The sequence below is a fragment of the Lissotriton helveticus genome, chromosome 5_1, assembly GCF_964261635.1.
Source record: "Lissotriton helveticus chromosome 5_1, aLisHel1.1, whole genome shotgun sequence".
In the NCBI taxonomy this organism is placed as follows: domain Eukaryota; kingdom Metazoa; phylum Chordata; class Amphibia; order Caudata; family Salamandridae; genus Lissotriton; species Lissotriton helveticus.
This window is the reverse complement of record NC_136065.1, coordinates 1,804,535,902-1,804,562,273: the sequence shown is the minus strand read 5'-3', so window position 1 is coordinate 1,804,562,273 and position 26,372 is coordinate 1,804,535,902. Positions and strand designations below refer to the sequence as shown.

The following is a 26,372-nucleotide window of genomic DNA, read 5'->3' as shown; positions in this document are numbered from 1 at the left end:
CTTCTTTATCCCCCTCGAGGGACCGGATATGGGCTATGATGTCCTGTTTGGCTTTGGAGGGTGATCGCTCAGCGTTGGGAGATGTACGATGGTGCCGGCGCACTGTAGTCCAGGATGTCTCAGCCGGTTTCCTTTCCTGCCTATGAGGCTGAGACGGGCTCGCCGGCGGTGTTGCCGGTAGTCGGATGAGTTGCGCCGCTTCCGTATATGACCGTATGACTCTACGCTTGGATTCCCACTGAAATATGAGCGCAAACGGATGACCCATTGGTAGGTGATGCCCATACTGCGCAGTTTTTCGGTCACTGGCCGGAATGCTCGCCTCCTCTTCAGGGTGTTGGGCGCCAAATCTTGAAAGATCTGAATCTTATGCCCCTTATAGCGTAGGTCTGGTTTGTCCCGCGCAATTTTCCAGATCGCCTCCTTTTTCGGTAAAGAAATGGACCCTTGTCAGAATGTCCGGCAGGAGTCCTGGTCGACCCGCAGGGCCGGACACACGATGTGCCCGATCTAAAGCCGGAGGAGAAGCGTTCTCATCCCCCCCCCCCAGATCTCATGGAGAAGCTGTGCCACGTATCCCATGATGTCCTCTCCTTCTCCAAGAGGAACCCCCCGGATGCAGAGGTTGTTGCGACGCCTTCTGTTCTCCAAATCCTCCTGCTTTACTTGGAGCTCGATATTCTGTTCCTCAAGGACCACCAGACGATGCCATAGGTGTTCCTGGTCCTCCGTGCGCATGTCCATCGTCCTTTCCAGCCCGTCTACACGGTCCCCGAGTTCCGTTACCTCCCTCCGCAGTTCCTTCACACACGTGTGCACCTCAGTCCGCAGAGATCCTATCTCCATTTTCAGTTCCGACATGAAAGTGGACATGAATGCCTGGGTGACCGACGGGGACTCTCCAGTGGTCTGCGATGATCCTTCCCCGGCTGCCGTCGCCCCCGCCTTTCTCCACATTGCTACGACGGTATTGTCCCTGGGGGCTGCGGTCGATTCGGCTTTGTTTCCTTTATTGGAGCGCGTCCTTGCCAGTTTCATCTGCTCCCAGCCAAGAGGCACAGCTGTTCCCACAATGTCTCAGAGGATGGATTAGGGCACAGGGGGCTATTCAAAGGACCAAGCAAGGGCCTGCACCCGCTCCTGAGCCCCATACTGCACAACAACCAAACAGGTCCTCCCCTCCACCCGCGGGGCACAAGTCTGCGCGCTAGGATCACCAGTTTCTCTTTCAAGAGCCCGGGGAATGCAGGGCCGAAGGAGAGACTCGGCCAGCCACTACACCGTCAAAGGAGTCACCAGCAATGTCCCCTGCAAAGGCACCCAGACAACGGTCAGTGCCCTCCTATTTCGAAACTGCAGGCCTTGTCGCTATGTTCCCCAGCCGTCTCGCCAGTCTCCACGGGTGGCTCGCAAGGTTGAAGTGATGGGAGTGAAAAACACGTCCGAGCGAGCCCTCCAGGCCCCCACAGTGGCCCCCGTGCCACGCCAAGCACCTCACTGACCAGCTATCCAACCAGAAGGCAGGGAGTCCACATATAGAGGGTGGGAGGCAGTCAACATCCGCCCCACCCTAAGGTCCGTGCTCACAGCGCCTGGCCTCTCAAGTCAATCCCCACAATCCAAAAGAAAATGGCGGGCTGCGCCTTCCACTGCCACCCTGCTCGCTGGATCAGCACTGCTCACCTTGGTGTCCTGTCCAACGCCCTCCCAAAATCGCGCCCAAGTTTGGTGACTCACCAGGGATCCGGGCCTACCCCACAGCAAGTGCTTGCCGCCTCAAAACTCCGGCCCAGTCCGTCTCCGTCCCTGCGAGGGCCGCTTCGCAAATGGCACCACCGAGACTCTGCGCCGTGACTCGCAGGCAGCCCGCCACGTCTCAGGCACAGGCCAGTCTCTCTCCGCCTAGTGAGGGCCCCGGAAGGCCGCAGACGTTACAGGCCTTACGATGCCCCAGTGGTGGGGGGCCGACTGCCCAGCCACCACCGCATGGATCACTGCCTTCAGGGTGCCCCCAGATTCGCCTACCACGCCAGTAGCCTTCAAAATGGCGGGTCGCGTCTGCGATGGACTCTCTAGGCCACGGGGCCGGGCCGCCACTGCCAGAGGTCCTGGTCACTGGGCACCGCAAAGGCTCCTCCGCCGGCCCCGCCACAGATAGCTCTCTGCCCCACAATCCAGAGCTGCCGCCGAGCCACACCGCGGCACAGAGAGGATCGCCGCACTCACTGCCGGGAGCCCCAGGGGTCTTGCCACTGCCGCCAATCTCGTACCTCCGAGTCCTGGGCTCATAAAATGCCGGGCTCCCCCGTTCAGGCCCGCGGCCAGGCACCGCAGTCTCCGCTCCCCGACAACACTTTGGGCCCCCCGGGTCCCGCACTCGTCACTCCCGTACCAGGGCTCGCCTGCCAGCCACAGAGCACGGGTCCTGCTTCTCCAGCGATTCCAAAGATGGCGGGCACCGCACCAAGTCCGCTACCCGGCTCTGCCGATCCTTGTGTGCCAGCTGCCTCCCGGGCGGACTCGACTCTCCCGCCGGCTCTTGCTACCGTTCCGACACTTGGGGAGTCCCGGGGGGAAAATTTAGGGCCCCCCAGCTCCGCTTAAATCGCACTTGAAGGCAGGTAACAGCGGGAGCCCCACCAGAGCACGTCCGCTCACATCGCCTGCTAAGCCACGCCCCCCAATTGTTGCATTTTTAAAGCCTGCCAAACCACCGGATAGTCCTATAGGCTGCTCTCCCTTATGAATACCATCGTGAACATTTTTGCGAAGATTTTGGCTGCCCGGCTGCGCTTGTTGTTAATGGTTATGGTGCTGCCTGACCAGTCTGGGTGTGTTCCCAACCGCTCCACAGCGCATAATTTGAGGACATTATTTGCAGTTCTGCATTTGTTAAAACCAGATTTGCCAAGTTGTTCTGGCCAATTTTGGAACGGCAATATCAAAGTTGGATCTTCAGGTGGCCAGCTGGATTCGTCTGCCACTCACATTTGCGGACAGAGTAGCAATAATTAAAATGATAGTGCTGCCAACATTTTTATATTTATTTGCTAATGTTCCTATTTATTGCAACATTTTTTTTACTACCTTGCGCTCCCTGTTGATCACTCTGGTTTGGGGGGAGCAAGAAGTCCCGCATTGGCTGGGACACTTTGACGAAACCATATATACTGGGTGGGTTTGCAGTACCGGATCTGCAATTGTATTATCTTTGTGCTCAGGCACAGTTTACATATTATTGGCAACATGCGCCGCCATTCATGCCGCATGTGGCGGTGGAAGCCGGGGCAGTCCACCCCTTACCTTTAATAGCAATGATTGGCATCCGCACTCGGTGTTTGAGCGTGATGAGGTAGACACTGTTCAATGCACGGCAAGGGCGTGGCAAGTGTTGCGGCGGGGCGGCTTCCTCTGTATGCCTCGGCTACATCATGCAGAGCTGTCCATGACGGGTGAGGCGGGTGCCCTGAAGGTGTTGCAGGCAGCTGGTGTTCAAACTATGGGGGATATTTTTCCAGGGGGGACATTTCTCTCTTTGCGGGACTTTGAGTGATGAGGTGAATGAGGCAATGTCCACGTTGCTCGGCTCCGATCTACTCTCCGCAGCTTATATCCCTGCTTTCCTGAGGAACCCTTGGAGTTGGGGGTTTTGCAGCAGCTTTACACTACACAAACCCAGGCGAAATTGGTTTCACGATTGTATCATACTTCGCAGCTAGATGAGGGTGCTGCACAGGTTACCTCTAAAGAAAAGTGGGATGCGTGTCTTCCACAGCCACTTACGGATGAGGAGTGGTAGGAGTGCTGTCGAATGACTGGGAGCTTTGTGTTCAATGGGAATTTAAAATGAATTAATTACAAGTATATACATCAGATGTATTATACGCCTGTCCAACTACACAGATATGGTCTGCGAGACTCATCGTGCTGCAAGCGTAGTGGTATGGATGCTGCCGACTTTATACATTTAGCCAGGGAGTGTCCCAAAGTGGCTACTTTCTGGGTTGGAGTGGTCACTAAGTTAACTGCAATGGTGGGAGTGACGCTTGAAAGAGATGTGAAAATGTGTCTATTGGGCAATGTATCCCAGCTGCCGGCAGGGGTCCGCAAATTGGTGGTGTTGACTTTGCAATTAGCTAAGCGGAGGGTGGCAATAACTTGGGATGGTAAACCTGCCCCTCTGTTGAAACATTGGTTGCATGACATTGCTTATTGCCGTGATCAACTCCTGTGTTACGCTGAAGAGCTGCCGAGTGCGTCGAGGCCTCGGGACGTGTGGGGGCCATACACCCGCCTATATGCTGACATGCTCTACGCAGGATTGAACATTGTGCTGGGGACTTGCTGCGAGTACTGCGTAGTTTGCACTTCCTGACTCCTTGTTCCCTTCCTGTATGTATCTTTTTTGGTTTTCTGGTGCACTACTCTTTGTATGTATTTTCCTTTTGAGCCTACGGGCATGAATGAGATCACCATTGTATGTCTATTGATCAGATGCACTGTTTTTTGTGGTTTTAAAATCATAAATACAATTTAAAAAAAATTAAAATTACTACCTCTTGGTACAATGTGTAAATCTTGATCAGGACTCCTTTTGTAGATATGTATAGCTCTGCAGTCAGGATCTCACTGGCCTTTTTTCCTTTTTAAATGTTCTTTGGTGTGAACAGCAATTTGTTGTAGTTTTATGCTCTTATCTCCTGGCTTTTGCTGAGCAAGTTTTTTCAGTCCTTGGGGGCAGGCATTCCTTGTTGGAATATGCCATATGCCATATTGATTGGACCATTTCTATCCCACTTTTTCTTCAACTTACTAAAGAGCTGTTCCATATTCTTTTATCTCTTAGTGGCACGAGTCCTGGAGATGAGAGTGGTGCCAAAAAGAAGAAAAAGAAACAAAGACGAAAAAAAGAGAAAGTGGGAGAGAAAGTTGATCTTGTTCAGGATCACCCAATGAAGGTAAAAACTGGTTTTCGGGGTGGCTTCATGTGTATATCTGCCCCAACATCTTCTGGATTCTTAGGGGGAGGTAGGGTTACAAGTATGTGGAGTTATACTCCGGTTACTATCGGAGGTTATTTGATACTTTATCCTGGAGTGGAGACCTCATTTGAGCATTAAAATGCATCATAGGTGGAATACGCTGCTTGGCCCCTTTGTTAGGGGAATTTTGGATTCCCCCGTCCCGACCCCACCCCCGCCAGCTGATATTCAAGAGCCCAGCAATTATCGTCCAATTTCGAGACTACCCTCCCCAATCAAGATACTTGAAAAGTATCTTAGCAAGATTTTTGTGGGCTTTTTTGGGGAAAATTACTTGCCAGAACCGGAACAGATTGGTTTTAGGCCATCCCATGGAACAGAGACTGCGTTGGTACAAGCCACTAAGAAATTAATAATGCAAGTTGATGGTGGTCGAATGGCAGTACTGATCCTGCTAGATCAGTCTGCCGCCTTCGATACCATCTACCATCAAATTCTTCTTGCACATTTAAAGGAGATTTGAGTAGGAGGCACAATGTTCAAGTGGTTTGAATCCTACCGATCGGGGAAAACTGCAAGCAATAACTCTTCCCCATTTGTATCCAAATACAAAGAAATTGGGCATGGACTACCTCTGGGCTCTACCCTGAGCCCCATCTTGTTCAATGTCCACTTAATACCACTGTTTACTCTGATTAAGCCCTTAGGGATATTGTTTGTAAAATATGCAGGCGGCACTCAATAATATCACTAGACAAATCGGATCTACCTCAACAACTTTCACGCTTCTGTGACGAGAACATGTTAAAAGTTAACGGAAACGAAACACCATTTCTATGCTGCTCGCCAGAAACATTTCAACAAAAACTTCCAACTAACTTCTGCCCATGACCTAAGAACTCCGATCTGGGCATAGGACAATCGGTGCGAAATTTTGGAGTCTAAATTAATGATAGTCTCAATGGAAACTCACTTCAATAAAGCAGTGGCTGTATGCCATGGATTATTAAGCAACCTAAAGAAAATTTCCCTATGCTTTTACGAAATTAGAAGTACAGGCTCCACACTCCTTACCCTTATCACCAAATGTGGTGTTTGTTTACCACCACTGTAGGCATCCTGAAGAATCATACAAATATGCCAAGTAAATATTAAACGGCTATTTAATATTAAATCCGATTCAAGAGACCATCCGACACGTCCCACATTCCCAACTCAAGATCACCAACTGCCGAAACGGGTAGTCATCTAAAATCAGAAAGCCTGGTGAGTCACAAGAACTCAAGCACGCTCTCAACATAGCAGAATAAAACACTGTAAGATAGACTAGAAACAGGATGTCCTTTGTTCTTCTCGAAGACTTATTTTGCTACCGATCTGTTTGATCCATACTATATATCCCTTCCAATATTTGTCGTCTTTTCTCTATTTATGATTTTCTTTCTCAGGTGAACGCCTTGCCAGCAGAGAGAATTCAGGAGATACAGAAAGCAATCGAGCTCTTCTCTGTAGGACCCGGGCCTGCCAAAACCATGGAGGAGGCTACGAAGCGTAGCTACCAATTCTGGGACACGCAACCTGTCCCTAAACTGGGTATGAGGAGCTTCAAGATTGTTGCATTCTTTCAGTCCTTTTAAAATAAGTGTTTGGCATCATCAGTTTCTTTCTCACAGGTGAAGTGGTGAACACGCATGGCCCCATTGAGCCTGACAAAGACAGCATTCGGCAGGAACCGTACACCCTGCCCCAAGGTTTCATGTGGGATGCCCTGGACCTTGGGGATCGAGCTGTGGTAAGTTGTAAGCAGCTATGGAGTTGAGCAGGTAGGCCAGTCTGTGAAAAGGTAATTGCCTTATGTACATGCACCATTCCCCCTCCATGCCTGTAGAGATTTTTGGTACTGCAAAGGCTGAGTTATTTATGGTACACTGTGCTTGGAAGTGTAGATCTGATCAGCAGGTGAGGCTGCCCTTTCTCTTTTCTCACAACAAAATTTTATTATCAACAGCCGAAGTAGGCCTAGCGAAGCCAGATGCCAAAAGAGTACAATACACAAGATAGCCTTAATGATGTCAATTTTCTTGCAAATTAGACAAAGGAGGATAAAATGAAAATAAACATGTCATACTAACAAACGTAAGTGTTATAAATCCAATATACAATACAGTATGTGCCAGATCGTCCCCCCAATTGAAGAGCTAAGCCACTAAACCCATCTTCACCCCTCGTCTTGTCTGTAGTGTCCATTGCAAATCTATCGAAACAGCTGGGATAGGTTCCAAAAATATCCCCCGATAGTCTGCCCACCTCTTCCAGCCTTACCCTCTTCTTAAGTCAATGATTCAGTCCAGTGAGGCGGGCTTCTTCCTTCCTCTTGCAAGGATCCATCCTGATGGCTGAAAGTGCATATTCATGGAAACTAGCTTCTCTATTCTTTGTGAGAGGCAGTGATGGGCTGGAGGGTATAAATATTGGGATCGTCTTGTCCCCAGAAGTGCTTATTTGTGAAGGCCAGAGGTTGGAGGTTTTAGAAAAGGAACTCTTTCTGATTCCTGCATGTAGGGTCTTATTCAAAGTCAGGTAGTGGAGTCTGAGCTTCTGTCCACCAACAAGATCTTCTCATAAACTATGCTCACGCGAACTCCTCTGTGGTAGTCTTTGGGAATCTAAATTGTTGAATGCAATACATTTTACTTTTACTTTGCAATTTGATAGGCTCTTTCCCTTCATAGTGAAACAGAACGTTTTGCGGGCATTTTGCAGAAACCTATCCTTTTTACTGAAAGGACAACTATGTTCGAGGCATGTGGGCTGCTAAATTCATATCTTAGCATTAGATCGCCGCCTAGTGTTGGGTCCGGATGATCGCACATTGTTGTCCTGGAAGAGTCTTCGAAGTATCCTGAGATAGGTGGCTCCTCCCCTGGACTACAGTGCGCATGGGCATCGGCTCCATCCCCAGATTGTTTTTTTCCGCCATTGGGTTCGGATGCGGTCTCGACGTCTCTCTGTCGGAACCGAGAAAAACTAGCTTTTTTACGGCCAAAAGGCCTTATATTCTTACGTCGGTATTGTTTGCGCACGGTCTCGAGTTCTTCCGTCTCTTGGAGTCGGAATCAGCGGAGTAGTTTCACTCTTCGGACATCGAGGCCTTCTCATCGCGACACAACGCAACTTTTCGGCATGGAGCGGAGTCCGTTTAAGAACTGTCCGCTCTGTGGGTCAAAATACCCACATATAGACGTGCACCCGGTCTGTAACAAATGCCTTTCACCAGACCATAACGAAGACAACTGCATGGCCTGCGCAAGATTCAGGTCCAAAAAGACACTCCAGCTTCGGCGCGCGGTGCGCCTTGAGGCCAGACAAGCGGCCCCGGATCCCGAAAACATCTTCGGCGACCAAGAAGAGGAGGACCGGAGCCATCATCTTCAAATCTCCCCGCCCGGGACGGAGGTCGAGGCAGATCCGGAAGACGACGACGGAGTCGTGGGTCAAGGCCTTGAATACGTCGACGAGGTAGGGGACGTCGAAGAGGTTTATGGGGCCGCGGAAGATAGCTCTGGGGACGAGCTATGCCCCGAAGGTTACGAAGATCAAGAACGGGTCACGGGATTGCCTGTCGGCCTTACCCAAGACCCCGTACCGCAAGCCACGGCCCCGCCTTCAGGCCCGGCCACGGACATACTTGCTGCGCAGCCAGTATCGAAACCGAAACTGAAACCTACGGTATCGACTACACCTAAACTGGCCGACCCCATATCGAAACCGAAACTTATGGATTCGAGCGTCCCGAAGATGGCGGCCGTACCACCAAAAACGGCTAAACCCGCTGCTTCATCGACTCCGTCGGCCTCCGGTCCACAGAAGTCGAAGAAATCTGTCGATTCGAAATCTGCGCCAGAGGAGGGATCCTCTAAGAAGGGTGGTCGGCACGGGTCAACCGCTGCGACGCCGGCGAAGCCCGCCAAAGCCAGCGACACGGCTCCGGTTCCGACTGGGACTGCGTTAGTCGGACGCGTGGTCGAGACGGAGCCGACAAAATCACAAGGATCGAAGGCTGGCACATCTGCGCATCGGTCCAAGGACTCTGGGTCGGCGGCTGCGGCATCATCGTCCAAAACACAGAAGGGCCAACAGGACGTCGGATCCGAGGGCAAGGTCAAGACCTCCTCGTCGGTGCCAAAGGCCTCTGTATGTGACGCGTCTCTCATTGCCTCTTCACTACAGAGAATCAGGGAGAAGGCCTCTGCTACGTCGGCTCCGATGCCATCGCCACAGAAGCCGATGGACGTTCCGGTGAAGCCTGCGGGTAAACTTCTCTTCCTTCTGCCGCCAAAAGAGGCGCCGAAGGCTTTTTCAACAAAATCGACGCCAAAGAAGTCGGATTCTTCAACGGCAGGGGCACTTTCAAGTCGGTTACTCGACTCAGAAGAGGATTCTGAGCGTTTTATCGACGCAGACACAGGCAAATTGACCCTTTACAAGAGGAGGATCACTTCACAGCCAGTGGACTCCTATGTCATCCCCCTGAAGAAGAAAAAGCTTCCCCAAGACGCTTTAGGCCTCATGGAACCTATCCAGCCTCCTCCAAGAAGGAGCCCAACTCCTTCTCCAGAACACTCTGAGGGTGAGGGATATGATGAAGATGACCAATACACTTTCCCCATCAATGAACCAGATGCACAGCCAGATTCATATGATGACATTGGTGACCAAGGCACCCAAAATGTGGGGCAAGACCCACAGCCTTTCAGTGCACGTGCATCCCCTACAGAAGATTCTGCAGGTTTTCATGCACTCATTGAGAGGGCAGCTGCTAATCATGATGTGGACATGCATGCTGACCCGGTAGAAGAAGACTTTCTATTTGACACTTTTTCAGTCTCTGAAAGGACAGTAAAGACACTGCCTATGCTCAAAGGGGTCCTCAAGCATGCTGCGGACATCTTTAAAGAACCTACCAGGGCAAGAGTGGTCAATCCACGTATCGAAAAAAAGTACAGACCAGCACCTGCAGACCCTGCATACATTCGGGGCCAGTTGCCGCTTGACTCCCTGGTGGTCGCAAATGCCCGCAAACGGGCCAACTCACAAACAACGGGTGAAGCTCCTCCCCCGGATAAGGAGTCCAAAGTGCTAGAGGCTGGAGGCAAAAGAGTAGCTGCACAGGCTGCCAATTTTTGGCGTATTGCAAATACACAGGCACTCTTGGCACGTTACGATAGGGCGCATTACGACACCCTAGAGCAAGTTTTACAACACCTGCCTCCGCAGTTTCAAGAGGGCACCAAACTGCTTATAGAGGAGGGAAAACTGATCTCCAACGCAGCCATAAAGTGTGCACTTGATGCCGCGGACACAGCCGCTAGGGCCATTAACACTAGCGTCATGCTGAGACGACAGGCGTGGCTCCGCATATCGGGGTTTAAACCTGACATTCAAACAACCATACTTAATCAGCCAGTCAATCCTGATAGACTGTTTGGTCCAGATGTTGACACCACCTTAGAAAAAATTAAAAAAGACACCGAAACTGCTAAGTCTATGGGGGCCCTACAATCACAACAGTTTCGTGGCAATAATTTTCGTGGCTCAGGTGCGCGTGGAGTCACCAGAGGACAGATGGGTCAACAATCACAATTCTCTAGAGGTGGAGCACAATCCTCGTACCCCAAACAGAACAAGGGGGGTTACCGAGCAAACAGCGCCAGAGGACGCGGCAGAGGGAACAACAACTCCCGCTCCTCTACCCCGAGCAAACAGTGACTCTCTGTCACTGCCCCCGACCACTTAACACCTGTCGGGGGGGAGACTACAGCAGTTCCTGCCCGTCTGGAGAAACATCACCACAGACAGGTGGGTGCGACAACTTGTCCAGTACGGTTATTGTCTAGAGTTAAAGTCCACTCCACCAAACATTCCACCGAGGCAAAGGCCTATGTCCGCAGAGCACTTGCACTTATTGCAGCAGGAAGTGGTGGTGATGCTGCAAAAAGGCGCAATAGAGCTCGTGCCAGTGGGAGAGGAAGGCACGGGGGTATATTCCCTGTACTTCCTTATTCCAAAGAAGGACGGATCTCTCAGACCCATTCTGGATCTGCGTCCCCTCAACCTGTATATACTGTCAGAACATTTCCATATGCTTACACTGCAACAGATTCTTCCCTTGTTAAACCAAGGGGACTTCTTAGCAACCTTGGACCTCAAGGATGCTTATTTCCACATTCCACTACACCCGTCCCACAGAAAATACCTCAGGTTCACTATCCAAGGCAGGCATTATCAGTTCAAGGTCCTACCCTTCGGAGTCACCACAGCCCCAAGAGTGTTTACCAAGTGTCTGGCGACAGTAGCAGCGCACCTCAGGAGGCAGAACATACATGTCTACCCCTACCTGGACGACTGGCTCGTTCAAGCCAAGTCGGAACAACAGTGCGCCGCGGACATGTCGACTACCATTCACCTCCTTCACGATCTAGGTTTCTCGTTGAACTACCCAAAGTCGCATCTTCAGCCGGCACGTGTCCGGCAGTTTCTAGGTGCGACGATCAATACCCTGACCGCCATGGCTCAACCAAACCAAGTCAGGATAGACAGCATACAGTCTCTGATCCAGAAGTTCAGACCACAACAATCACTTCCAGCGAGAGTGTTCATGCAGTTGATAGGCATGATGGCCTCCTGCATCTTCATAGTCCCTCACGCACGGTTACATATGCGCCCGCTCCAGGAGTGCTTAGCAAATCAGTGGACACAGGCTCAGGGACAATTAACAGACCTAGTGTTGGTCACCAGTCGGGCATACGACTCTCTGCATTGGTGGAATCCACACAACCTTTGCAAGGGCCGACTGTTCCAGGACCCAGTGCCACAGATTATCCTGACAACGGACGCATCTCTCCAGGGATGGGGAGCTCATCTGCTCACTTACACAGTGCAGGGACTATGGACGACGCAGCAACAGAAGATGCACATCAACTATCTGGAACTGATGGCTATCTTCATGGCGCTCAAGTCCTTCATTGTACATCTGTGCAACAAGGTAGTGTTAGTCCGGACGGACAACATGACCGCGATGTACTACATTCAAAAGCAGGGGGGCACCCACTCGCCACAGCTGTCTCATCTGGCTCAGGGCATGTGGCGGTGGGCCATTCAGAGGAACATCTTCCTCATGGCAGAACACCTCCCGGGCAAGGACAATCAGATGGCGGATCTGCTCAGCAGATACAGCCATCAAATGCACGAGTGGGAGTTACACCCATCTGTACTCCACCAGTACTTCCAGCAGTGGGGTCATCCGGAGATAGACCTGTTTGCAACAAAAGAAAACGCAAAATGCCAACACTTTGCCGCCAGGTTCCATCACCCACAGTCGCAGGGGAATGCGATATGGATGAACTGGTCAGGCAAATTTGCGTACGCTTTTCCGCCAGCCCCTCTGATACCGCTGGTGGCAAGAAAGCTAAGGCAGCACGCGATGACTCTCATCCTGGTTGCTCCAACGTGGGCTCGACAAGCATGGCACACCACGTTCCTCGAACTCTCAGTGGTGCCGCATCAAAGACTGCGCCTCACGCCCAGACTTTTGACGCAGAACCATGGAGAAATTCAGCATCCAGATCCGCAACAGCTCAACCTGGCGATCTGGCTCCTGAAGTCCTAGAGTTTGGATACCTTAACCTACCTCCAGAATGCATGAACATCATCAAAGAGGCAAGGAAGCCAACTACAAGAGCATGCTATGCTGCAAAATGGAAGCGTTTTGTCATTTACTGTACAGCCAATGACATCAACCCGCTAGATGCATCTATCCCTAACATCATTTGCTATCTGCTACATCTTTACAAGTGCAATCTAGCGTACACTTCTATTCGGATACATCTATCCGCCATAGCAGCTTATCTTCAGAATAGGCAGCATCTCTCTGTCTTCAGGGTGCCTGCCATTAAAGCTTTCCTTGAAGGTCTGAAACGAGTCATTCCCCCAAGAACACCGCCAGCTCCGGTGTGGAACCTCAATGTGGTCCTCACCAGACTGATGGGACCACCTTTTGAGCCACTGCACTCGTGTGAACTCCAGTTCCTAACGTGGAAAGTAGCTTTCCTGATTGCTATTACGTCACTGAGGCGTGTTAGTGAGCTGCAAGCGCTCACAATCCAAGAGCCATTCATTCAGATTCATCCAAATAGGGTAGTGCTACGTACTAACCCCAAATTCCTTCCGAAGGTGGTGTCACAGTTTCATCTCAACCAAACTATTGACTTGCCGGCATTCTTCCAAAACCCGCAAACGGTGGCGGAAAGAATGCTCCATACGTTAGACGTACGGAGGGCGTTGATGTACTACATAGACAGGACACAACCTTTTAGGAAAACAAAGCAGCTTTTTGTTGCCTTCTCACCACAACACAAAGGCAACCCTATTTCCAAAGCAGGAATAGCCAGGTGGATCGTTAAGTGCATCCAAATCTGTTATCAAAAGGCCAAGCGCACTTTAACAATACCCCCAAGGGCGCACTCCACACGCAAATTGGGGGCATCCATGGCTTTCCTAGGGAACATTCCTTTAGAGGACATTTGCAGAGCAGCCACGTGGGTTACACCACATACCTTTACAAAACACTACTGTGTAGATGTGCATTCCAAGCAGCAAGCTGCTGTAGGACAGGCTGTTCTCAAGACACTTTTTCAGGTTTCTGCAGCTGGCACGGGCAACCGCCGCTGATGGAGGGACTGCTATGTATTCTATGCTAAGATATGAATTTAGCAGCCCACATGCCTCGAACTGAATATGCTACTTACCAGTATGCATCTGTTCTTGGCATGTAGGGCTGCTAACATTCATATCGCCCACCCTCCTCCCCGGTGCCTGTCGCAGCTGCAGATATACTATTGTATTCAATCATTAGCATGGACATCCTTTACACCTTTCACTCCATCTTCTGCCACAATGGCGAAAAACAATCTGGGGATGGAGCCGATGCCCATGCGCACTGTAGTCCAGGGGAGGAGCCACCTATCTCAGGATACTTCGAAGACTCTTCCAGGACAACAATGTGCGATCATCCGGACCCAACACTAGGCGGCGATCTAATGCTAAGATATGAATGTTAGCAGCCCTACATGCCAAGAACAGATGCATACTGGTAAGTAGCATATTCATTATCTCCTGTCATAATCACATTTCTGGAAAGCCAGATTAACATATTCTTGGAAATCTCAGGCTTGGCAAGGCTTAAGTTATGTTAACTATATTGTTTTATAAACAATACAACATTATCCTGTAGTGTTTCCTCCTGTCGAGTCAGGATACGTTTTTGTATAGAGTTTCAAGTAGCTGAGATCTTTCTTCTGGAAAGAACACCTCTTTGTGTTTAGAAGAATATGATTGCTTACAGTAGGTTGTAAATGTGTTTTCAAAAAGTAAGTATAAAGGAAAATTGACCTTAGCAATGCATTTGCATATTTGTTTCAGCTGTACCTCATAGTGATTTTTAATTTTATTTGCTTGAATGAACATTTTCTCTTTGCCTTTCAATTCCTCTCTGATGTTTTTTCTCTTTTCAAGATATTGTGCTCTGTCATTCGTTGTTTCTTTTCAGCTTCCCCTACCTATCTTTTGTTGCCCCTTTCTTCCTTGTTTGACATTATTCCATCTCTCACCCATCTACTTCTCTATAAACACTGCACCATTTGTCTTATTGTGTAGTTGAAAGAGCTTTATACGCTGCTGAATGAAAACTATGTGGAAGATGATGACAACATGTTCCGATTTGACTACTCTCCGGAGTTTCTGCTATGGTAGGTACCGCCACTGGACCTACCCTTCTCTGCATTTAATAGTGTTCTCGCCCACTATGGAAGCAAAGGGTTGATAGTTAAGGTTCATGGAATATAACTAACGCACAATAGATGCAATACTAAGGTAGGATGGTATTGTGGTGAAAGAGTTCTACTGGTTATTGAGCTGGGATAATGGCAGTGCAAAATTAAGCCATTTGTCTAAGTGAACTTCTGTATGTGGACTGTTCATCCTTTACGAGGCCTGCCCATTGGAGGCAGTTCACAAGTATGCTTACTTTTGGGATTCTGTTTGAGGCCGTCGGACTGGTTGGTTCAGTTTGGGCCAGTAATGTTGTCCAATATCGTGTAAAGCTACGCTAACCATACTCTTCATCCTTATAAAGTTGACTAACTTGAGTAACTGTACAGCTGCCTGTTATTACAGCTCTTAAGTGATTATGTAAAAAAATTAATCCTTTCCATAACTGTATGTGTAAGGTCAGATAGTTTTGTGCAAAGACCTAAGCCATTGAAACAAACCATGCTTCTGCGGACATGTCAGACTTCCTGATTGGGCTACTGTTCATCTAAAACGTTTACATTTGGTCCCTCTTGAGGACTCAAATGTTTAATGTTTTGGAAGGGGTGTGGAGGATCATGTGGTATGAAGTTTTTCTTTTCCATTTGCAGGGCTCTGCGTCCCCCTGGCTGGCTACCGCAGTGGCACTGTGGGGTGAGGGTCATTACCAGCAAGAAACTGGTTGGGTTCATTGGTGCCATTCCGGCCAACATTCACATCTACGATATGTAAGTTATTTCCCATTAATTTCAGATGGGGCATATGCCTTGTTAAGCCATTGTTACACTCTTGCTGTAAGCGATGGTATATGGGGTGTAATACCAGAATATCATGGGTAAGCTGTTGGTGTGTAAAAATATTGTAGCCTAAATATTAAGTACCAAAATATTATAAAGGCAAGTACAGCCTTACTGTATTTAATGCTACATATTCATAACCTAATGAGACTTACTTGTATATACTGAAAAAAACAAAGGTTACAGGGACGTTCTAGTTAAGCTCACATTTCGCTCCGGTGAAACCAGTGAAATTCAGCAGTTATAGTTACCTGAGTGAACTATAACTTGCACCCCCATATTGAACTGATTATGAACTCTCATATTGCATCACTCATGACCTAGTCAGTGACATCACTCATGACATCTCAAATTACCTCACCCAGTGAGTGTTTTCTAAATGTTTGAGTGTTAAACATATATACCAAGGTAGCACAAAAGCTAAAACTGCATAATTTATGTACTACTGAGTGATACTATTTGTAACATATATTATGTGAGTGACTGTGTGTATCCTTGTGTGAGTGGTTGTATGGGTGTATAAGTAGGTATGTGAGTAGCTGTATGAGTGACTTAGTTATATGAGTGAGTGTGTGAGTGGCCGTATGGGTGCGTGAGTGGGTGTATAAGTAGCTGTGTGGGTGAGTGAGTGGCTGTTTTTTTAAGTCAGTTGGGTGAGTGACTGTATTGTAAAGTAAGTGTCTGAATTGATGGATGTGTGAGTGTTTGTATGGATGTGTAAATGGGTATGTAAGTGGTTGTGAGTGCTTGTAAGGATTAATGATTGGGTGTATGGAGAGGCTGTGTGGGTGAATGGAATGAATGAATGTATGAATGAGTGTGTGAGTGGATATATAGGTGAATAAGTGGGTGAGTGAGTAGCTGTTTGGGTAAGTGTGACTGTGTGGGTTAGTGACTGGGTATATGAGTGAGTGCTTGTATGGGTGAGTGAGTGGCTGCATTGAAAGGCTGTGTGGGTGGGTGAGTGAGTGGTTTGTACGAGTGCCTGAGTGGCTCTTTGGATCAGTGAGTGCTTGTGTGAGTATTTGTATTGTTCTGTGAATGGGTATGGGAGTGGTTGGGTTGGCGTATGAGATGTTGTATAGGGGTGTGTGAGGGTTTCTGTTGATATCCGTGATGTCACTGACCATGTCATGAGTAATGTAATATGTGAGGTTATAAGCTGTGAATTGCAGGCGTGTAAGTTATAGTTAGCTCAGGTAACTAGAACTGCTGGTTTTGTACGAGTGAAATGTGAGCCTAACTATAACGTCTGTCTTTCGTTTTTTCTGTGAATTTCAAAGGTTTTCTATATCCTAACTATAACATCCCTATGACCTTTATTTTTTTTCTAGGCCTAGGTGTAAAATGCAGAGCATGCGGAATTCGGCAACTCTGCGTTCTTTACAGAATGCGCAGATATTGATAAACTCTGCAAGGGAGTTAGTACGCTCAAAATGTCATTTTGTGTGCACGGCTAATGTGGCGAGAGTTCACAGCATCCACCAGCCATCCAATCAGTCGTACTTCAGGAGGCACCTGTGCAGAGTGGTTGAGAATGGGGGCAGGGCCTCACCTCCAAAGAGGCCTCAGCGATTCCCAGCAAGTCATTTCCTACTTTATTTTTTTTTTTCGCCCCTTGCTGGACTTTTTCTGCTAGTTTCTGACCTTTAATCTGCCTCTTTCTGACCTTTTCTGCCTCTTTCTGTTCGTTTTGGTCCTTCATTTAATCTTTTTCTGGTCGGCCCCAGGACTGTGGGGGAGCCTCAAGGCCCCCGCTGTCCCTGCCAGCACCCCGCCTCCTGTGGGAGCCGACATTTGTTTTCTAAACATGCAGCCCTATGTGTGTGTGTGTGTGTGTGTGTGTGAAAGCAATTTGTCTGTTTCCCAGCTTGCTTGACCGTGGACAGGGAAACAGATGAATGCTTTGCTTCCAGCAAGCAAGAGCATTTCTCTGCTCTCGCTTTCTGGAAGCAGAGTGTTTGCTGTGGCTTGGCAGGAGCGGTTACAGCTCTTACCAAGCCACAGCAAACTGCTATGTCCCAGGGCTGGGCACCCTGGGACATGGCAGGAGCCGACCCTGCGTAAATCTATGGCTCCTGGGATGGCCATGTGGCAGAAGGCCACGTGGCAACTCTCCTTTCTTCAGAACGGGCTGCCCTGGGTAGGTGGAGGGTGGGCCCCAGGGCAGAGACCTGCTTGGGAGGGGACTGTGCAGCCACTATTCTCTTTTTTTTTTTTTTTTTTTGGTCTCGCACCTAGTTTAGCAGTCCGCAGCAGTGCACGCGCAACGCGAAACCTCTTGTAAGGGGGATCTGAAAGCTGCTCACACGCTCGTTCTTATGATCAGGCTTTCGCCGCCCGCCATTGGCTTTCGCGTGTTTTTTTTTTTTTAAAGGCACGCGATTAGGCAAAGGTGGGCGCATGTCCCACCTTTGCAGCGCCCATTCCCGTTGGTGGCCAGCACACACAGCCTTGCTGCCGCGCTCCCTCCCCCCGCTCCTCTGTGGTGCGCGCGCACCACTACTTTCGATTCCCGGCCCTGCTTCTGTGGTGCGCGCGCACCACTGGTTTGTTTTGCCTGTTCCTTTTTGCCAGCGCCAACTCTGTGGGCAAAAATCCTCCAAGTAAGGCATTTCCCGTCTAGATTGTCAAGTCAACTGTTCATACCACACACTTCCACGACCGATCGCACCAATTCAATGTAAGTCTCTTTCTACGTTACCTTCCTTTTTCTTCACACAGTCTAACTTGCGGCAGCTGCTTTCACTCACTTCCTTAATTCTTCTTCCACAGCGCCTGCACACTGACAATGCGTGCTTTATTTACTTCTAATTAGACCAGACCGCACGCCTGCTGCCTTTCTATTTCCTCGCCGGTTTGCACCCTAGGCATCACAGCCTATTAGTAAGTAGTAGTAAGTAATATCACCAATACTGAGTTGTTTCTACTCCTTTACAACCTAGCTCAGTTAATGCTCCATTAAGTTTTATTAAATTCCATTATTGTAGTAGCCCTGCTCCCCTTCAGTGCGTCCCAGCCTCTGAGGTCCACTAAAGCAACAACGCTGCAAATTACCTGAGCTCACACTGACCTTAGTAGTTGCCTCAGTAAGTGCATTGTTTTGTTGTAAGTTGCCCTGTTTTTAGCTGCCATGCGAGTATTGGGAGGTTCGAGGCATGTGGGCTGCTAAATTCATATCTATTGCATAGATCGCCGCCTAGTGTTGGGTCCGGATGATTGCACATTGTTGTCCTGGAAGAGTCTTCGAAGTATCACGAGATAGGTGGCTCCTCCCCTGGACTACAGTGCGCATGGGCATCGACTCCATCCCCAGATTGTTTTTTTCCGCCATTGGGTTCGGATGTGATTTCGACGTCTCCTGTTCGGAATCGAAAAACTACTTCTTTAAGGCCAAAAGGCTTTCGTTACTTCGTCGGTATTGTTCGCGTTCGGTCTCGTGTTTCTTCCGACTCTACGAGTCGGTCTTCTGCGGAGTCGAGTAACTCTTCGGACATCGAGGCCCTGTCGTCGCAGCAAGACCCCGACGATACTACGATGGAACGGAGCCCGTTCAAGTACTGCCCTGTGTGTGGTTCAAAGTACCCACACATCAACGTGCATCCAGTTTGTAACAAATGCCTCTGGCCGGACCACAACGAGGCCAACTGTATGGCCTGTTCGAAGTTCAGGTCGAAGAAGACGCTCAAGCTTCGGCACGCGGCGCGCCTTGAGGCCCGGCGAGCGGCTCCAGCACCAGTCGACATCTTCAACGACCCCGAAGCAGAAGGCCCAAGCCATCATCTGCAGATTTCACCACCATCGACTGAGGTCGAGGCCGACTCCGGAGAACCCGTCGAGGGCCAGGACCTAGAGGAAAACGTCGAGGAGGTAGGGGACGTCCAAGAAGTTTATGGGGCCGCGGAAGATAGCTCGGAGGAAGAGCTATGCCCCGACAGTCACATGACTCAGGCTCGGGTCACAGGATCGCCACTCGGCCTTACCCACAACCCTACACCGCAATCCACGGCCCCGCCTTCTTGCCCGGCTACGGACACAACAGCGGAGCCGCCATTGAGCGTATCGAAACCGAAACCTTCGGATTCGACAACAACAAAGATGGCCGCCGTACCATCGAAACTGAAGACGCCTGCTACGTCATCAACGCCGTCGACTTCAGTGGCTCCGAAGCCGAAGAAGGCTGTCGAGCCTGCTCCGCTACGTACGGTGGCCAAGGAGCCAAGCTCGAAGAAGGTCGTCAAGCACGTGTCGAGCACGGTGGCTCAATCGAAGCACAGGAACACTGTCGACCCACCAACAAACACAACTACGGCGCCAACAGGCAAATGCCCGGTTGAATCGCAGTCGACAAAGGGCCCTGACCTGACGTCCGGAGACCCTGCCCAAAGACACAAGACTGCCAGTCCAAAGCCGACCGCCTCGGCGCCTACGGCTGGGAAGGAGGCCCGGACCATTGGGGTCAAGGATGCGTCTGAGTCTCCGACACGCACGGACACCTCGTCGACGCTGGGGTCCTCCCATGGGAACGGACAGAGGTCATCGGTCGGGTCCACTAAACCCTCCGCTTCATTCACTAAACAAGTTACCGACTCCCTCAAGAGAATTCGGGAGAAGAGTTTGCCATCGACAACTCACAAGCCGTCGGTTACTAAATTAGTAGAGGCACAGAGGAAAACTTCAACGCCGATCCTCTACACTCTGCCGCCGAAGGTGGCACCAAAAGCTTTTACACCCCGATCGGTGCCAAAGAACACTGATGCTTCGGAACTGTCGATGCTAAGTGAACGTTTGGGTCGACAACAAGCGTCAGAAGAGCAATCTGAGCAGTATATCGACGCCGACATGGGAAAATTGACGCTCTATAAGCGAAAAATTACTTCCCAGCCCTTGGAATCGTATGTTATATCTTTGAAGAAGAAGAAACCAGCACAGGACTTTCCTGCCCTTGTTGAACCTCTTCATCCACAACCAAGGAGAAGCCCAACGCCTTCACCATATGCTTCAGGGGGAGATGAAGCTGACCAGGATGAACAGTACAACTTCCCAGATAACAATGACCCTGATGAGCAGTGGGACTCATGGGTGGACACTGGTGACCAGGGGGACCAACAAGTGGTACAGGACCCACAGGTTTATGGTGTACGGACATCCCCAACTGAAGACTCAGCGGCATTTAATGCCTTAATTGAACGGGCGGCTGCTAATCATAAAGTGGACATGCATGCCGACCCTGTGGAAGAAGACTTTCTGTTTGACACTTTCTCTGCCGCAGAAAAGACTGTGATAACACTTCCAATGCTAAAAGGGGTCCTAAAGCATGCCGCTGAAATCTTCAAGGAACCCACTAGGGCACGGGTGGGTGGTCAACCCACGAATAGAAAAAAAAATACAGACCGGCACCTGGGGACCCAGCATATATACGGGGCCAGCTGCCTCTGGACTCTTTGGTGGTCGCCAATGCCCGCAAGAGGGCGAACTCGCAGTCAACGGGTGAAGCTCCTCCCCCAGACAAAGAGTCGAAAGTGCTGGAGGCATCGGGGAAAAGGGTGGCTGCACAGGCAGCCAATATCTGGCGCATCTCGAGCACACAGGCCCTGTTGGCACGATATGATAGGGCGCATTACGACACCCTAGAGCAGCTCCTACAACACCTTCCGGATGAGTTTAAGGAGGCAGCTGAGATGCTAATACAAGAGGGCAAGCTTATTTCAAACGCTGCAATCAAGTGTGCGCTTGACGTTGCAGATACAGCGGCTAGAGCGATTAACACTAGCGTGATGTTGAGGCGTCAAGCATGGCTTCGCATCTCAGGGTTCAAGCCTGACATACAAACAACAATACTCAACCAGCCCGTTAATCCCGACAGACTGTTTGGCCCAGACTTTGACACCACCCTCGAGAAAATCAAAAAAGACAATGAGACAGCTAAATCTATGGGGGCGCTTCAGTCTCAGCAATTCAGAGGGAGCACTTTTCGTCGCTCAGGTGCCCGTGGTGTTACCAGAGGACACTTGCCACAGCAGACGCAATTCACTAGAGGTGGCGCACAATCCTCGTACCCCAAGCAGGGTAGAGGGGGTTACAGAGGAAACAGTGCCAAGGGCAGAGGCAGGGGCAACAACAGCTCCCGTTCCTCTGCCGCCAACAAACAGTGACTCTCTGTCACTGCCCCCCGACCATCCAACACCTGTCGGGGGGAGACTCCAGCAGTTCCTGCCAGTCTGGACGTCCATCACCACAGACAGGTGGGTGAGGAAACTTATCCAGTACGGTTATTGTTTGGAGTTGACGTCCACTCCACCCAACATACCCCCAAGACAACGTCCTATGTCAGCAGAGCACTTGCACTTATTGCAGCAAGAGGTTCTTGTGATGCTGCAAAAAGGCGCAATAGAGCTCGTACCAGTGGAGGAGGAAGGAACAGGGGTTTATTCCCTATACTTCCTGTGAGAAGTTGGCCTGATGTGCAGTGTTCACTATTCTAGTGATCACTATATATCAGTCCAAACAACCCTTATTGATGATTGGTTGTAAGTCAACCTTATAGACCAGCTATCCTAGTAGCATGGATACGAGCAGTCTAAGGCTAAGACTCTAGAGGGCGTGTTAAGCCAGCTGTTTTACCATCACATTACCCCTTGAACACCCAGTGAAAGGACACCACACAAGTGTTATGAAAATAAACAGTGTATTTATTAGAATCACAACAACCCTGTACTCTTTATGAGGACAGGGTGCTAGGCACACAACAAAACTCTTACGAAAATACTTTTAAGTTAGCACGTTACACAAATGCCCGAGGGGCACGAAAAACCATATACACTAAAAGTGGAATGCGAATTACTAGCAGGTAAGTAACAGTTCTAATAGGCTTTGGAATCGCTAGGACTGGACTAGGGAATCGTTAGATTACTACTAGGAGGCCCAGGGGACTCGGGTGCAGAGTGTGCACTCTCACGCGGGATGCGGGACAAAGTCTATGGAGGCTAGTAAAGGCAAAGTTAGTGTTCACGGGCGAACCCGACCTGGTAGGAAGAAAACGACAGTGGATCCTGACCCTAGGATAGTGAGGCTATGCTGGGACACCGAAGTGCCGAAGTTACCTAGCCCAGGGGCGGCAGCTGCATAGGTCTGAAAAGACGTCGGGGATCTCGTTGCCGGACCAGGAGCCTGGAAGGAAGAAGTTGCTGGCAGGCGACCAGTGAAGGAAAGTTCGATGGATCCAAGCCTGGATCAAGGAAGAAGAAAACCTGAAAGCAGAGGGGACCAAGTTCTTGAATCACTAGCCAGTGATTAAGTGGGCACCAGGAGGGCACCGGGCGAAGTCACCGCAGTCAGGTGAGTGGGCGCTGCTGGGCTCTGCAGTCTCTCGGACCAGGAGGCGTTGTCGGCGACCAGGATGGAGGTGCGAGCTGTCCCACGAAGGATGAAGTCGTTGGCGTCGAAGTTACCCAGGATTGGGCAACAAGCCTTGGCTAATTCAAGCCCACGCGGTGGACTCAAAATGGCGTCTTGAGTGGACCAGGAGGGTCCAGGGTGCTCCTCTTCTGGGAGGGAGCAAGGGCCAGTCTGGAGCAACCAGACCAGCAGCAGAAATGTCGTCGGGCGTCGTCAGGAAGGCCACAAGCCAACGGGCTAGTAGCCAAACAACGCGGTGAGCAGCAGAAGGCAGAAGGGCCCCACGCCGATCGTGGAGATGCTGGGGGGCTGCTCTTCGGTGCTGGAGCTGCTCAGGGTGGGGGCTTCTCGGACCCCAAAGCACTCACCAGGAAATTACTCGGTGGGCTTGCTGTGCAGAAGTCGTGCAGTCTTGGCGATGGCCGGTCCCTCGAGGTCTCGTCGCACCCACGGTTCTCAGCTGTGCTGTAGAGGTGGGTAGAGGTCAGAGGTGCCAGGGAAGCCGGGTCTCGTCGAGCTGGGCAGTCGGATTCCGGAGGAAGGACGTGCAGCAGACCGCAGTGTTCTTAGATGGTGCCTGCGGATGCAGGGTGACTACTCCTTAGCCACAAGGGAGAATCTTGAGGAAGAAATCGTGAAGTCCTTTCGTGGAAAGTGGTATCTTGATTCCAAAGATGATCTGATTTGGAAGGGGGCCAGTCTCTACCTTTATCCTGTAAAAAGGGGCTGGCACGCGACTAAGTCCTGCCCTATGGGTGGGACTAGGAGGGGGGTGGTTACACCCACTTCCTTGGCGGGCTTTTCCCCAGCACAGGGTCTGGAGTGACCCTGGAACTGGTTCCAGCCAGCCTATGCACAGTGAGCACCGGGGTGCCACGTGCAGTCACCTTCCTCTAAAGCCCTGCCTACCTACAATACACAAAACCCTGTCTGGGACGGTGCTGGCACCGCCCCTGGCAGGAAACCCTTTGTCCTTATCTCCTGCTCTGGGAGGACTCCCAGCAGCAGGAGGGCAGACTTGTGTCTCGGTGGCAGCATCCATTTTGTGGATGCTAAGGCTCTGTCTGACTTTTAACCGGGTTATAGGTTACAGGCATGTCGTGTCCCTCTAGAAGGGTGGAATGCTAACCCCGTCGCCAGAATTGGCGAGGGGTTAGTATTCCAATTCGTATGACACCTTACTCGACATGTTTTGATAAAGCGATACCAGAGTTGGCACATAACCGCGAGGATTATAATGCACTTAAGAGTATATGGTATGCGATATCATGGAAACGGCTAAGGGATGGATCCCGAAAGCCGCAGACAGGCTCAGCTCATGCCAGAGCACCATCTCACACGATTCCAAGCACTCTGCCTTCAGGATGGTTAAGGCCTGCTATAGGAGTGACTGATAGGAGATCTGTGTGTCCATTTTTTAGGGTTAGATATAGGTATACTATATCTAAAGCAAAGGGTGAGTACACCACCTTGCCCCAGCTGTCGTGCAGCCAGTTGTGTCAGTTTTAGTTAGTCAATCCAGGGGTGGCACAATACATGCTTCAGCCCCTGGGAGACTTCTGGGTGCACCTCAGCCCTGGGTACAGGGACTTGGAGAGGGCCCAGTGCCAATTCAGTACCTGGGTACAATTTGGATAGAGAGAACAGCTAGGCTGTGGGTCTGATTAGCAGGCCCACAGCCAGGGAAAGTCGTAAACCAGTGCAGCAAAAAGCAAAAATCTGGGTGATCATAGGATTGCAGACCCTACTCTCCTACATGACCCCCCCCCAAACTTTGGGACAATAAGCTAACCTTGACCAGGTGAGTCTTCTTGCTCTAAGTGGAAATACCTGGAGAGCCCATCAGCATTGCTGTGATCAGTCCCAGGTCTATGCTCCACTGTAAAATCCATCCCCTGTAGGGAAATGGACCACCTAAGCAGTTTGGGGTTTTCACCCTTCATCTGATTTAGCCACAAGAGGGGCTTATGGTCTGTCTGAATGGTGAAGTGAGTGCCAAACAAGTAGGCCCTCAGCTTCTTCAGGGCCCAGACCACAGCAAAGGCCTCCCTCTCAATAGCTGACCAATTTTTCTCTCTGGGTGTCAACCTCCTACTAATGAAAGCAATAGGCTGATCATTACCATCAAAATTCAGTTGAGACAGAACAGCTCCCACACCCAACTCAGAAGCATCTGTTTGGACAATGAATGGCTTGGAGTAATCTGGACTCTTGAGGATAGGTGCTGTGCACATGGCCTGCTTTAGGTCATTGAATGCTTTCTGACAGCTTGCTGTCCACTGAACTTTCTTTGGCATCTTTTTGCTTGTCAGGTCATTAAGAGGGGTCACTATGGACCCATAATTTCTGACAAACTTCCTATAGTACCCAGTCAGGCCCAAGAAAGCTCGAACCTGAGTCTGGGTGATTGGAGGAGTCCAGTCCTTGATGGCCTGTATCTTACTCTCCAGTGGCTGAACCTGGCCTCCACCTACAAGGTGGCCCAGGTATACAACCTGTGACTGCCCTATCTGGCACTTTGTGGCCTTGATAGTGAGGCCTGCCTTTTGCAGGGCCTCTAACACTTTCCTCAGGTGGACCAGGTGATCCTCCCAGGTGGAGCTAAAGACAGCAATATCGTCAAGATAAGCTGCACAGAAGTCATCCAGCCCAGTGAGGACTTGATTCACCAACCTTTGGAAGGTGGCAGGTGCATTTTTCAGTCCAAAGGGCATTACCACAAATTGATAATGCCCTCCAGGGGTAGAAAATGCTGTCTTAGGTTTGGCTTCCTCAGCTAACCTGGTTTGCCAATACCCAGCTGTCAAATCAAACGTGCTTAAGAAGTTGGCAGAAGCCAATCTATCTATAAGCTCATCTGCTCTTGGTATTGGGTGGGCATCAGTCTTAGTGACTGCATTGAGGCCTCTGTAGTCTACGCAAAACCTCATCTCTCTCTTACCACCCTGGGTGTGAGGCTTTGGCACTAGAACTACTGGGCTAGCCCAAGGGCTATCTGAGGGCTCAATGACTCCCAGTTCCAACATTTTCTGCACTTCAGTTTTGATGCAGTCTCTAACATGATCAGGCTGCCTGTAGATTTTACTCTTGACAGGCAGACTGTCTCCAGTGTCAACATCATGGGTACACCAATCAGTTTGGCTGGGTGTCAGAGAGAACATATGTCGAAAGGATTGCAGAACTTGCCTGCAATCCTGTTGCTGATGTTCAGTGAGGCTGCCACAAAAGACAACACCATCAACTGACCCATCATCAGGATTCTGAGTGAGCAGGTCTGGGAGAGGGTCACTCTCTTCCTCCTGTCCCTCATCTGTGGCCATGAGCAAGC

At 50.2% G+C, this 26,372-nt stretch overlaps 1 protein-coding gene across 1 annotated transcript in view; it reads left to right on the top strand.

Moving 5' to 3' along the window:
- The window catches only part of NMT1 (N-myristoyltransferase 1), a 254,696-nt gene that overhangs the window by 88,367 nt on the left and 139,957 nt on the right, over positions 1-26,372 (top strand). The window contains exons 2-6 of the mRNA XM_078645135.1: positions 4,847-4,958; positions 6,431-6,575; positions 6,656-6,774; positions 14,697-14,788; positions 15,461-15,577. Coding sequence (XP_078501261.1) covers positions 4,847-4,958; positions 6,431-6,575; positions 6,656-6,774; positions 14,697-14,788; positions 15,461-15,577 — 585 coding nt within the window. The remainder of the gene's footprint in view (positions 1-4,846; positions 4,959-6,430; positions 6,576-6,655; positions 6,775-14,696; positions 14,789-15,460; positions 15,578-26,372) is intronic.